General features: G+C 50.9%; 1 protein-coding gene across 1 annotated transcript in view; it reads left to right on the forward strand.

Annotated features, from left to right (window-relative positions):
• GCN1 (GCN1 activator of EIF2AK4) overlaps positions 1–14626 on the forward strand; it is an 82964-nt gene that overhangs the window by 1810 nt on the left and 66528 nt on the right. The window contains exons 2-7 of the mRNA XM_014588973.2: positions 5219–5321; positions 8987–9050; positions 9820–9951; positions 10444–10552; positions 14173–14271; positions 14359–14493. Of these exons, the coding sequence (XP_014444459.1) occupies positions 5219–5321; positions 8987–9050; positions 9820–9951; positions 10444–10552; positions 14173–14271; positions 14359–14493 (642 nt within the window). The remainder of the gene's footprint in view (positions 1–5218; positions 5322–8986; positions 9051–9819; positions 9952–10443; positions 10553–14172; positions 14272–14358; positions 14494–14626) is intronic.

The raw sequence follows: 14626 nt of genomic DNA on the forward strand, positions 1-14626 counted from the left end.
CGTAGCCCGGCGGGGCCCTCCCCGACCGCGCAGTTGCAGCTCACCTTTCCCAGGTCCCGCTCCGTGGCTCGGAAGCCCCCTGGCAGGGAGCCCCGGGGCACGCCGAGCCTTCCGTGAACTTCGATTTTGGCAGATGTGTCTGGGGCACCCGGGTGCAGGGACTTAAGAGCATAGGCTTTGGATCGTGCAGATTGGGGTTTGAGTCCCCGCCCGTGCGTTTCTGTGGGACGCTGAGCAAGTGACTTAACCCCACCAAGTGTGTCTTTTTCCTCTGGAATTAAATGAGAACGCCCTTGTAGGGTAGCGGGGAAGGTTCAGTGAGACAACGGAGGGCTCCGTGTATGTTGCAGCTTATCGTCAGGTCCCCGGTGGATCAAAGAATCGTGGCTACCCTGGAAGAGCTTGGCGCCTTTGAGCATTACCACCTGTCCTTCAGGGAGGACTCGGGGAAACCTTTTGCCTTCACCCCAGCCTCCTTGGTAGCTGTTAGTGTTTTAGGATGAAAAGGAAGAATTAGGGGAAAGGCCAGCTGGACCCACTCGGGTGTCCAGGGTGCTGAAATTAATTGATTTGTTTTTTAAAGAGAGATTTTTGCTATAGGGCTTGTGTGCTCTCCGGAGAGACAGAGACAAAGGGAGAAATCACTCCCGAGGGGGGCTGACCACACTGCAATCTCTCCTCCTTTCTCCTCTTGCGATTTTGGGCACACACACAGGTGCACCTAGCATTAGTTTCAAGCCACTGGGTCCAGGACTTGAACTGTAATCGACTGCATGGGAGTCCAGCCATGTAACCATTATGCCATCTTCTGGTCTCAGAGATTAGCTGATTTTTTATATGTAGGCTCTGAGACCAGAGAGTGAACACCTAACCTGAACACACGTAGGGGGTTTTGTACAACTGGCTAGCTGTTTGTCTTAACCGTGATGTGCTGAGTCCTAGGAAGAAAAGGGTCTTAGTCTATTGGGTATTTCTACAAGTGTGGGATAAGGCATGGTGACTGTAACTTTATCACTCACTGAGTGGAAGAAGCTCTCTCTAGAGCTGTGTTGTCCTAAGTATGGTGCACACAGGCCATAGAGCTATTTAATTAGTAGTCCCCAGGCCACTTCAGGTAGTTGAAATTAGGTGAAACTTAAAATTCAGGTTTTTACTTGTACCAGCTGTATTTCAGTACATCGGTAGCCACAGGTACAGGAGAACATTTTCATCATTTCAGAAATCTTATTTTCAGGGTGATAAACTGTACCCCAACTGTGGAGGATCAACTGCCAAATTGGGGTAGGTCAGAAAACTCTGGGAGAGACTTCTTCAGGAAGATGGAATTTGATCCAATACCAGATCTGCCGTTGAGATTTTGGGATGTAGATAAGTGACAAAAAGTTTGGGGTTGAAGTATTGTTTTTTTTCTTTCTTTCTTTTTCTTTTTTTTTTTTTTTTTAAGAGATTTTAGGGTGTATGGGCTTGCGGGAGAGACAGAGAGACAGAAAGCGAGAAATCACTCCCCATGGGGCACGGCCATGCTGCAGTCCCTCCTCTTTTCTCCTCACGATTTTGGGGGTGCACGCACAGGCGGCCAGTGTGCGCTTCAAGCCACTGGGTCTGGGACTCGAACTGCAGTTGACCGTAAGGGAGTCCAGTGCCTTCACCACCATGCCACCCACTGGCCCCTGAATTATCTAAGAGAAGAAAAAGACAAGGCAGTCCAAGGTCGTACAGAAAAGGTAGTTACTAACTACAGGCAACCGAGAAAAGCTGGGCAGGACAGGAGACATAGTTTATTCAATGGAAGATGAAGAACATTTACTTGTAATGTAAGCGCCGATCACTGAGCTAGCCCATGTTATGAAATTTGTATTGGAGAAATGAGGGTATGTAGTGGGGTTGGAGAAGGAAGGAGCCACAGTCAAGAGACAATAATAAAAATAAAAATCAAGAAGTACCGACTTGAGCAAGTTACTTCTGTATTCAGAGACAGGGCAGTTAACTACTGAAATATCAGCCAGACTCCAGTTCTCTTGAGTGAGAGCCCTCAATATAGGGACTGTATTTTGTTTTTGTTATTGTTTCTGTTTGCTGTAGGGTGCATGAACTCGCTGGAGAGAGACAGTGAGAGAGAGGAAAAGGTTACTTAACGGCCCTAGTGGGGACGGCTACACCACAGTCCCGTCATTCTACTCTCGGAATTTTGACCACGTATGCACGAATGCCTGGCCGCCGAGTCTGGGACTTGAACTGCATACTCAGCCATGTGGGATTCAGCCACCTTCACCACTGGCTGGCCCTGTTACTGTTTTTTTAAAGATAGGGTCTTACTGTGTCTTGATCTTGTTGCTTTAGCCTTCTAGTTGGGACTGCAGGCGTGTGCCCCACACCCAGCTCCTTTTTGCAGATAGGGTCTCACTGTGCTGCCCTGGCTAGCCTGCATGTGTGACCCTTCTGCCCCAGCCTCCCGAATAGCTGGGACTACAGCTGCATGCCACTGGGCCTGGCCTGTAGGTTGGACTGGGACTCAAACCCAGGCTGCCCATGTGGTCCCAACCTACAGAGCATAGTCATAGCAGTGTGCACCGCCGCAGCTGGGCGAAGGACTAGTTTTTATAGCAAACCTCCCAGAACTCTTTGATTTGGACTCTTTAATTATGTGCGTCTATGACTACAAGAACGTTTGAAAATGAAAACAATAAAATTGATGTGGCAGACAGAGTTGTGGACATCAGTTTATTCATTGTCAATAAAATTGTAGCAGGGATTTAAACATAAAAGGTAAACTCAAAAAAGTATTTTTTTTTTTTTTTTTTTTGAGGATTTTGCTATAGGGCATGTGAGCTTGCCAGAGAGACAATAAGCAAAAAAATCACCCTTCCCCGACTGAGGGAGTGGCCATGCCACAATCCCTTCTCCTCCATTCTCACAGGATTTTGAATACGCATACACACATATGTGTGAGTTTCAAGCCGCTGGTCCGGGACTTGAACCACAGTCAGTCATGTGGGAGTCCCGTGCTTCTACCACTCAACAATATTTGATTTCTCTATGCTCCCTTTGATCTTTTTTTTTAAATGTTATTTTATTGCCAGAACGCATGTGTGCTTGAAAGAGAGAGAGAGACAGAAACAGGCAGAGATAGACAGACAATGGGACATGGTCACACTGCAGTCCCTTTTCTCCAGCCCATGAGGATTTGGGGGATGCACATGGATGCCCAACATGTTTTTCAAGCCATCAGGGCCACGATTTGAACTGCGGTCATCCATTCGGGATCTGGCTCCCTGCACGCTGCATTTAACCACTGTGCTATGGGGCCTGCCCTCCCTTGAATTTCCTGCAACCGGAGACCTGTCCATGAAATCCTCTCACAAGAAAAAGACGATGACACTGATGTGCCCTGCACCCTGCCTCCTGCTGGTGTATCCACAGCTTGTCCCCTCTGCAGAATATTGCTCAGAAGTAGATTTTCAGGAGGATTTGCTGAAATCTCCCATCGGGGTCTTACACTTACGTCTCTGTGCGGGGAACCGAGCTGTGGTAACTCAGTGGCCGTTGGAAGCTAAAGACTTGTCAGCACTCATTTATGGACTACGAGCTTTCAGGTTTAGTTTCACAGCTGCAGGTGCTCGTGACCCTCAGCTTCATTCTGTGCAGCGGCGACTTCCCCTCCTGGAGGTGGTTCTTTCAGAGCCTGTGAAGTGGGGGTGCTGGCGCCCCCTTTGCAGGCGGAGTCACAGCCAGCTTTGTGCTCAGGATGAAGTCAGTGCTCTGTGTATACCGTCTCATTTCCGAAGTGGTCGTAGGAGGTAGGTGCTAGTATCTGCCTCAATAGGTGAAGAGCATGGGGGACTTTATGTGGCTGACTTTCCACAGCTAACAGAGGGATCCAATCTCTCTCTCGCTCTCTCTCTTTTTTTTTTTTTAAAGATATTTGTTATAGGGCACAGACCGTCGCCGGAGAGACAGAGAGACAGAGAGTGATCAATCACCCCCTCCAGAGGGGTTGGGCATGCTGCAATCCCTTCTTATCCATTCTCTCTCTCTCTTTTTTTTTTTTTTGGAGAGGTTTTTGTTATAGCATGCGTGTGCTCGCCAGAAATACAGAGACAGAGAGACAGAAAGCAAGAAATCACCCCCCAGGGGGGATGGCCACGCCACAATCCCTTTTCCTCCATTCTCCTCTCGGGATCTTGGGCACGCACGTACACACACCTGGCATGAGTTTAAGCCACCGGGTCCGGGACTCGAACTGTGGTCGGCTACATGAGAGTCCAGCAACATAGCCATTACGCTAACTGCTGGTCCCTCATCCGTTCTCTTCTCGGGATTTTGGGCATGCACGCACATGCACCTGATGTGAGTTCAAGCTACTGGGTCCAGGACTCGAACTGTGGTTGAGCATGTGGGAGTCCAGCGGCATAACCACTGTGTCCTCTGCTGGTCCCTCTCTCTCTCTTACTTTTTGGCTATATAGGGCACATGTGCAAGACAGAGAGAGAGAAGGAAAGTGAGAAATCACCACCTGGGTGATGCCCATGCAGCTATCCCTTCTTCTCCAGTCTCCTCTCGGGATTTAGGGCACACATGGATACTCTTCTGGCATGATTTTCAAGCTGTCGGGTCTGGAACTCGGAAACGTGCAGTTGGCCATGTGGGGTCCAGCGCCTTAATCTCCATGCCTCCTGCTGGCCTGTGAGCCAGTCTCTTAATTGTTCGCCTTTTCACCATTGAGCTTATTGTCAGCTCCTGACTTGCTGGGATACTAGCATCTCCCTCGTGGGGCGGTTAAAATGACGCAGTATGAAGAGAACGTGGTTGGCACAAAGTAGGCCCTTGCAGGATTTGGGGTAGTTCACAAAAGATCTTTCTACCTAGAGGTCTTTGCTTTCTCCTCTGCCCTAGAGCACCGTGTATCGTGTATTGCTGGGTTAAAGCAGTGCATATCGACTGTTCCCCGGAGACATTTAACAGTCTCCATCGTCACAAGTGGGGTTGGAGGGAGGTGGGCTGCTACTGGGCTCTACTGGGTGGAGAGCGGGAATGATGCCCCAAAGCATTACCTACCCCACCCTGAAGGTCAGTGGAATGGAGGTTGAAAAACCCTTACCAGAGTGATCGCCAGTGAATTCTAAACTCTTTCCTCCCCAACACACACACACACACACACACACACACACGTTTTGTCATCTGACTGGTGAAATTTTCTCTGTGGATTTGGCCTTCACAGGTTTCCGAGACACTAAAGCGTTTTGCAGGGAAGGTGACAACAGCCAGTGTGAAGGAACGGCGAGAAATCCTCGGGGAACTGGGGAAGTGCGTTGCTGGAAAAGGTACTTGTTTTCCATCCCTGTAGCCCCGGGTGCTCTTCCGTTAGCACCGTGGCCTTCTTTTCCCCTCCCTGCAGCAGCGGCTGCCCTCTCTTTCTGTTTCCACTTGTTAGAGTTGATGCAGTTGGATTATTGGAGTTTATCCAGATGCCAAAGCTTTTTTTTTTCTTAATTGCTAGAGGGAATCTGCCTGCTAGGGAGTGAATGGGAAACACCCGATGGGACTTGGTCGTGCTGCAATCACTTTTCTTCCATCCTATTAGGATTTGGGGCATGCATGCACATGTGCCTGGTATGTTTTTCAAGCTACTGGAGCCAGGACTCAAGTATTGGTTGGCTGTGTGGAGTCTGGCCTTCCATGCAGAACACGTAACGGCTACCTTCTGGGGCCAGCCCAACTGGAAATATTTCTAAAATATAACAGTACTCTTTCTTGAGTATTATACTAGGGCAAAATGTTTTCTTTATGGCTTGGGGCACTCTTTCTCCCAGTCTGGGTTCCCTGGAAGTCAGCAAGATGCTAGCAGGTAATTGACCAGTAAAGAATTCCATGGGCTGTGTTGCTGGACTCCCACATAGTCGGCTGCTGTTTGAATCCTGGACCCCGTGGCCTAAACTCGCATTGGGTGCATGTGCGTGTGTGCCCAGGATCCCAAGAGAAGAATGGAGGAGAAGGGATAGCGGCATGGCCATCCCCTTTGTTGGGTGGTGAGCTCTCGCTTTCTATCTCTCTGTCTCTCTGTCTTTCTGGTGAGTGCACGCACCCTATAGCAAAACCCTCTCCAAAAAAAAAGAAAAATTTCCAAGATTGGGGACCAGCAGTTGGCATAATGGCTATGTCACTGGACTCCATGTAGTTGACTGCAGTTCGAGTCCCAGACCTGGTGGCTTAAACTCACGCCAGGTGCTTGTGCATGTGTGTACTCGATCCCAAGAGGAGAATAGAGGAGAAGGAATTGTGACGTGGCCATTTCCCCTGGGGGGCTGATTACTTGCTTTCTATCTCTGTCCCTCTGTGTCTTTCTGGAGAGCGCACGTGCCCTATAGTAAAAACCTCTCCAAGGTAAAAAAAAAAAAAAAAAGAATTCCAAGATTGGGCCCAGCAGATTTACATTGTTGGACCCACATGGCCAACTTCAGTTTGAGTCCCAGACCTGGTGGTTTGAAACTCAAGTCAGGTACGTGTGTGTACCCAAGATTCCAAAAGGAGAGTGGAGAAGAAGGGATTGCAGCATGGCCATTCCCCCTGGGTGGCGGGTGATTTCTCACTTTTCCTCTCACTGTCTCTTGCTGTGTCTCTGGCAAGCGCATGTGCCCTAGAGCAAAAATCTCTCTTAAAAAAAAGAATTCCAAGATCAGGGGCCAGGTGGCATGGTCTTTAAGGTGCTGGACCTTCCACATGGCTGACCACAGTTCGAGCCCTGGATCTGACCACTTGCTTTCTCACCTTCCCTCTCTCTCTTCTCTCTGGTCAAATTAAATAATAATAATAAATTAAATTTTTTTAAAAATCCAAGATCAAATAAGATTGGGAATGGTCATGCTTTCTTTCTGTTTTCATTTTCCTTCTTTTAAATTTTGGCAGAGAACCTGTGCACTCATGATGGGGGTAGGATGAGACAGCGAGAAGGCAGCCCCACAGGCATTGGCACGTCGCAGTCCCTCCTCCTCCATTCTCCTTTGGGATTTGGGGCACACATACACGTAGACCTAGTGGCCCCACCAAGCACAGGGGCAGTAGTAGTACCTCCCTCAGAGTTGGTGCGAGGAGTAAACGTGACTACGCGTGGACGGCGTGGAACACGCATGGATGGTGTGGAACACGCTGCCCGGCTGCGGCGAGCTCGCAACGTGTGTCAGCTGCTGTTTCCGACCCCAGTCAAGTCGCTCTGCTCTTCAGTTACTGAAATGGCCCCAAGTCACATGGACCTTGACAGTGTTGGGGGCCCAGGAGGAAGGGGGTTCCGGCCCCGTTGATTTCCCTCCATGGCTAGGGTGCGATGCCTGTGTGAGGCACTGTGTGAGCCCTTCACGGGCCTCCTGCCCTCGGGTCCCCCCTTAGCCTGTCCCATGCTGCAGATTAAATTCCCCTGCTCAGAAGCTTCTCCCTTTTGTCTGTGTGCTTGTCTGGCACGCGGCTCTCGTCACAGGCGGGCTTTCCAGTGTCACCGAGGCTTTTGTTCAGCTCCGCCGTCTGTCTGAGTCTGGCTCGCCTGCTTAGCTCCCTGTCACTGAGGCCCTTCATGCTGACACAGGCCCCGTAATTGTGCTCACCTTCAAGGGACTCAGTGAGTTAATGTCCAGTGAGGTGCTGGGCGGTATCGTCTTTTCCTACATGTCCAGGGTGGGCTTTTCTGCCTTCTCATGCTTGCACTTTTTTTTTTTTTTTTTTAAAGTTTTTGCTATAGGGTAGCATGAACTCTGTGTACTTGCCACAGAGACAGAGATAGAGAGAGTGAAAGTGAGAATTCACCCCCCAAGGGAATGGCCAGGCTCCTCCATTTTCTGAGGATGCGGGGCATGCACACACATGCGCCTGGTGTGATTTTCAAGCTACTGGGTCTGGGACTTGAACCGTGGAGTTGGCTATGTGGTCTCCAGCTGCCTTAACATGCACGCCACTGACTGGGCCTACACCTGCACTCCTCCCCTCCCCCTACCGCCCAAATTTGCTAGAGGAGAAGGGATTGCAGCACGGCAATCTACTCACGGCAGAGTAGAGGCACAGAGAGAAAGTGAGAGAGCAGCCCCTAAGAGGGACAGCTAGCAATCTCCTCTTTCTCACGTCTCGAGGTTTTGGGTACACATGCACATGCCTGGGCTCTCGTCCGGCTGCCAGGTCTGGCACTTGTCCTGTGCAGTCAGCCATGTGGGACCCAGCTCCCTTAACCACCGACCGTGCCACCAGCTGGCCCCCCCGCACGTTCACTCACACCGTCGGCACCACTCAGCGTGTTAACACACTTGTCTCCCCCTTTTCTACATCTTCCTGATCTGTTAGGCCAAGCTATGTGTCCTTCAGGCTTGCAGAAACCGCTCCGGTTCCAGGTGCTCTTCCCTTTTCCGGTCCCTCATAGCACTTGAATAGTGTCCCGTGTTGTCCCGTCGACTGGGACACACATTACAGAAATAAAAAGTACATGGGGCCAGCAGGTGGCGCGATGGTTCAGGAACTGGACTCTGACGTGGCTGAACATGCTTTGAGTCCCGGACCTGGCGACCTGCCTTCTCATTTTCCCTCTCTCTCCCTCTGTCTCTCTCTCTCTCTCTGGTGAGTGTGCATGCCTTATAGCAAATTAAAAAATAATAATAATAAGATAAATTGTAAAAGTACACATACCGTAAGTGAGTAACCCGTCGATGTCATCAGAGTGTAAGCACCCAGATCGAGAAGCAGAATAGTGACCCTCTGCTCCACTCACAGGGAGCACGTGATGTTTCGAGGCCACTTCTATTGCCTTCGTCTCTGTCATTTAGCATGCGTCTGCCTGAGAGCTTTCCTGCACCAGGGATGTCCGAGGGCCCTGTTCTGTCGTTGTTTTCCTCTTGGGGATTCTACCTCAGACTTGCCCAGTGGGCTGAGAGCAGGCCTGGCAGGATGTCTGGCTTAAGCAGATGCTCACGTGGTGGTTTCTCCTGACCAATCTTCGCATAACCTTTGATTTCAGACCTGCCTGAGGGAGCGGTGAAGGGGCTCTGCAAATTATTCTGCTTGACCCTGCATCGATACAGGTGAGTCTCAGTCAGCGCCCCGGGCCAGAGCACTTTGTACAAAAGACAGTGTAGGCTAGTGGCTAGAGCCCAGGCTGGGCTGTATCGCATCCTGGCTGCTGGATCCTGGGCAGGTCAGTCAACCTCCTGTGTCTGCGGAATGGGGATGATTATTTTCTGCCTCAGAGATGGTTGTTAGTAAGGATAAATAGCCCGTGACAGCCAGACCGTGTATAGTTGCCCGTGTAAAAGCACTTGACCTAGTTTGAGGCCTTTATAAGCGTTCTGTACATGTAGGTGCTTTCCTTATGCCCTGAATGGCGTATTTGCCCTTACCAGCTACTTACTTTCTTTCTTTTTTTTTTTTTTTAAGATAGATTTTTGCTATAGTGTGCATGCACTTACCAGAGAGACGAGAGAGATAGAGCGACAGAAAGTAAGAAATCACCTCCCAGAGGGAGGGGCCATGGCCACAATCCCTTCTTCTTCATTCGCCTCTTGGGATTTTGGGCACATACGCATGCATGCCCGGTGTGAATTTGAAGCTGCCGGGTCCAGGATCAAACCACTGGTCGGACACTGGGAGTCCAGTGACGTAACTGTTATGCCACCTGCTGGTCCCCCTTATCAGCTACTTTCAGAACTCCGAGAGGGGGTGGGTTCACCTAGTTATTTCCTAATCCCATTGTCTATAATCGCCACGTCCAGTGCGATCCTTGTTTCATGAGAAGGATGAAGCCCTGCCCCTGTCCAGAGTCCACATGTTCACCCCTCCCTGCTCCTCCCCTAGAGATGCGGCCTCCCGCAGGGCCCTGCAGGCAGCCATCCAGCAGTTGGCTGAGGCCCAGCCAGAAGCCACCGCTAAGAACCTCCTGCACTCTCTGCAGTCTTCAGGCATTGGCTCTAAAGCAGGTGTTCCCAGGTAAGAAGTAAAGGTTGGGGCCCCTCACAACCACCTGGAGGTGGGTGGCATCCTTGGGATGCCTGAGCAGGTGTGTACGTGCCTGGCTCGAACCCCTGGCTCTGAGTGGCACCTGTAGTCTCCCTCTGAATGAGGGAGGAACCAGGACGGGGAGCTCAGTAGGAAACACCACTTCACTGAGGACCAGGCAGGGGACTCGGTGGAAGCGAGCAACCAGGGTGGAGAACCGCAACCCACCAGGCCCTGAACAGGGGAAGCTGTCTTTTTCATTTTTTAGTTGTTAATGCCAAGAGATGGGAGTTTGGTTAATGAGGCCTAGGCTCCGTGTCCTGAATTGTGACAAATGACTTGTGGGGAACAAATTTCAGGTTCTGCCCCATTAGGTCGGGGAGTCCCGTAGACACCAGGCAGGGCCTGGGGGGAGCGTTTGTCCTCAGGAGGCAGCTGCCTGCGCTCACCCCTGCCCTTCCCGCCCTGCCCTCCCCTCCTCAGTAAGAGCAGCGGCTCGGCCGCCCTGCTGGCCCTGACCTGGACCTGCCTTCTGGTGCGCATCGTCTTTCCCTCGAAGGCCAAGCGGCAAGGAGACATCTGGAATAAACTGGTAGGTCCCTGGAGCAGGGTGGTGGAGGCCAGCTTTCTGCCAGTTGGTTTGTTTTAGCACCTTCTCCGCCATGTGCTCTTCTAGGTGCCAGGGACAAGGCACCTTGGATGGTGTGACACTGGAGGGTGGGCGTGAGTGGACCCTCATCGCTTTTGTCTACGTATTGAGTATTCTCGAGCTCCGAGTCAGGCATGGTGCTAGGCACTGGGGATCCGGCGATGGGCAGAGAACCACGGTCCCTGCCTTCATGGCAAGTGTGGGAGCTAGGACAGGCCAGAGCAGGGAGGACAGCCCCAGAGCAAGTAAAGCAGACTCCAGCAATCAGTCCTGTAAATCGGGTGTCTTTTGGCTACTGATTCCTCTTCCTGTGTTTCGGCTTTCATGTGAAACTGATGGAATGGAATTTTCTCCATGTGTTTTGGTCCTTAAATTCTCGCCTCTGGGGAGAAGGGATTGCGGCATGGCCATTCCATTCCCCTGGGAGGTGATTTCTTGCTTTCTGTCTCTCTGTCTCTCCTAAGAGTGCATGTGTCCTATAACAAAAATCTCTTTAAAAAAAAAAAAATTCTTCTCCAGCTTTTGGCCTGCTTCTTCCAAGTTCTTTGCCTTTCCTTTTCACATTCCTAATCCGATAAGTCAGGTCAGAGGTTCTTGAGTATCTAAAAGAAATGTTTTTTATGGTTATTGAGAAGTTGTCTCAGGATTCTTGGCCATGAGGCCAGAGAAGTTGTCTCAGGATTCTTGGCCATGAGGTCTGGCTGAATCACTTAACTCCATGTCTGTTTCCTCATCTGCACAATGGGAAAGGTACCCCCCACCCCATCTACCTCAAGAGTTGTCATGAAGACGGACTCACTGCAGTTGTGAAATGGCCATAGAAACTGTAGAGTGCGGGACCAGCAGATGGCGTAATGGCTATGTCGCTGTACATCCATGTAGTCAACTGCGGTTCAAGTCCCAGACCCGGTGGCTTAAACTCATGCCGGACACGTGTGTATGTGCCCAAGATCCCGAGAGGAGAATGGAGGAGAAGGGATTGCAGTGTGACCATTCCCTCTGGGGGGTGATTTCTCGCTTTCTGTCTCTCTGTCTCTCTCTGTCTTTCTGGTGAGCGCATGTGCCCTATAGCGAAAACCTCTCAGAAAGAAAGACAGAAGCTGTAGAGTGCAGTACAGGGCGATGTTAATGACAGGTGGCCTTAGAAAACCATAGGCACCTTTTCATGAAGCAGCCAGCTGGTTAGACAGATAGTTGGCCTCATCCCTGGGAAGTTACCCTCTGGGGCCAATCATGGAGCAATGAACAATTAGAACACCGGAACCCTTGGGACCAGCAGTTAGCGTAATGCCTGTGTCGCTGGACTCCCACATAGTCGACCACGGTTCAAGTCCCGGACCCAGTGGCTTAACCTCACGCTGGGTGCATGGGCGTGCGTACCCAAGATCCCAAGAGGAGAATGGAGGAGAAGGGATTGCGGAAGGGCCATCCCCCCGGGGGTGTGATTCCTCTCTTTTTGTCTCTCTCTGTCAGTCTGGCGAGCGCACGTGCCCTATAGCAAAATCCTCTCCATAAAAAGAAAGGGGAAAAAAAAAAAAAGAACACCAGAACCCCACGGGTAGGTAGTGGATGTGCTGGAATTGCTATGAGCTGGGGATCTCTTAGCTTCTTTCAAAGGGCCGGTTTTGTTGCTGCCCAAATCCCTCTACAAGGTGGTTCATCACAGGCAAGCTCGCTGCTGCATCTCCACTGGTCTCGTAACCGTGACCCGAGGTGGCTTAGTGAGTGGAGGGCAGCCACAGTGCTGTGGATGCGCCGGAATGCATCAGGAGCTCGAGCCTGTTTATCTCTTCTGTGTCTCAATCTGGATCTTTCCTCTGTCGATCACACACTTAGGTCATGATTCAGTCAGGGGCTCAAGTGTTTGTTGAAGTCCTCTTATGTCCTAGGAGCTAGGATGGAAGTGGTGAATAAAACAGGATGCCTTGCTCTCACGGGCTACCCTCTTAGGGAGACAGATGATCCACACGTCCTCGGACCAGTAGTAAAGCAGAGCTGGAGAGGGCAGGGAGTGCAGTGGAGGGAGGCTTCTCCTGACCAAGGGTTAGAACATTCCAGGGAGAGGAAGGGGAGGGCAGTACAGTTCTGAATGGGGTATCCACCAGCTGAAAAAAACTTTAAAAATTTCCTTAAAAAAAGGTTTACAATTTAGCAGGTATTTGGGCCAGTCAGGTGGCATGGTGGTTAAGGCAGCTGGATCCCACATGGCTGACTGCACAGTTCGAGTCACAGATCTGGTGGCTTGAAAGTCATACCAGGCTCGTGTGCATGCATTCCCAAAGTCCCAAGAGGAGGATAGAGCTGAAAAGACTGTGGTGTGGCCATCCTCCCAGGGGGTGATTTCTCACTTTCTCTCTCTCTCTCTCTCTCTCTGTTGAGTGCATGAAGGGTATATATGTTTCCTTCCCACTTGTCCCTAGCCATCTTGGTCACTTGTATCACTAATTCTTATGTTGATTAGATACATTCTCTGTATATGAGCAAATAGTTTATTTTGTTTTTCAACAAATGGTAGCATGTGATTCATAGTTTTTTTTTTTTTTTTTTTTTTTTGGGAGGTTGGGTGCGTGCACTCACCAGAAAGACAGAGAGAGATAGAGAGACAGAAAGCGAGAAATCACTCCCTTTGGGGGATGGTCATGCTGTAATCCCTTCTCCTCCATTCTCCTCTCAGGATCTTGGGCATGCACGCACATGTGCCCGGCGTGAGTTTAAGCCACTGGGTCTGGGACTCGAACCATGGTCAACTACATGGGAGTCCAGCGACATAGCCATCATGCTAACTGCTGATCCCTGTGATGGTTTACTAATCCATTGACTTTACCTCAGTGTGTAGTTAGTCCCCTGTCCATGGCCGTGTATGCTGTTCACAGTCTTTCGTTATAAACAGGGTGGCAGTGAGTAACCTTGTCCGTGTGCATTTTGTACGCGTGGACATGGAATCAGCAGTGTAGACCTTACACGCACAGCCTCTTTCTCAGGGTGACGATTCACCTGCTCATCAGTGACCTCGTGTGTTTGGGCACATGAAGTCTCTGAGTTGAGTGGCGCGCTGCCTACAGTCCATCACCCGAGGGCGCTGTATCTGCCGTGCCGAGCGGGGCGCCTGTGTCTAGTCAGTGCTCAGTCTGTGGAGTTAATGAGGAGTGAGTCAGGGCAGGTGAGGCATGTACGAAACAGGACCTCGTTCTTTTCCTGCACGCACTTGCCTCACTGAAACTTTGTCATTTCTGTGTTTGTTTGATATCTTTTTCTCCCTCTGGACTGTAAGGTGAGTGACAGCAGGGACCAGGTCCGTCTCGTTCCCCATGTGTCTTCATTGTCTGACTCATAGTAGGTGTTCAACAAATATTTACTAAACAAGCCTTGAGTGAACAGTGGAATCAAAGGGCAGGACCAAGTGCGGGGCGGAGAGAAGAGGCTCTGGTTGGAGTGGAGTGGGTGAGACCCAGCTGAGACGGGTCCAGGATCTGGAGGGCATGAGACGGTCTTTGGCAGGCCGTGAGGGTCACAGAGCCCCAGCCCAGTGTCCCGTCTTGACCTGAACCTTCCCCGTCCTGCAGGTGGAGGTGCAGTGCCTGTTGCTGGTGGAGGTGCTGGGTGGCTCCCACAAGCACGCCGTGGATGGTGCCGTGAAGAAGCTCACGAAACTATGGAAAGAGGTGATAGGAGCCGGCAGTGGGCAGAGGGCTTTGCTGCTTCCATGCTACCCCCACTGCCACGTAAAACTGAATGCGTGTTCCTTCTAGAACCCCGGGCTGGTGGAACAGTACCTGTCAGCCATTCTCAGCCTGGAGCCCAACCAGAACTATGCCGGGATGCTGGGGCTGCTGGTGCAGTTCTGCACGAGCCACAAGGAGATGGACGTGGTCAATCGGCACAAGGCGAGTGCCAGGGCAGGGTGACTGTGGCACAGCCACGTGCAGGCTCGCTGGCAGGAGGGAGGGGGTCTTGTTTTGCCCTGGTGGCCCCAGCTGTTTTTTTTTTTTTTTTCGCACATTGTTCGCTTTCTCCCAG

Source organism: Tupaia chinensis, unplaced genomic scaffold (assembly GCF_000334495.1).
Source record: "Tupaia chinensis unplaced genomic scaffold, TupChi_1.0 Scaffold000320_1, whole genome shotgun sequence".
In the NCBI taxonomy this organism is placed as follows: domain Eukaryota; kingdom Metazoa; phylum Chordata; class Mammalia; order Scandentia; family Tupaiidae; genus Tupaia; species Tupaia belangeri.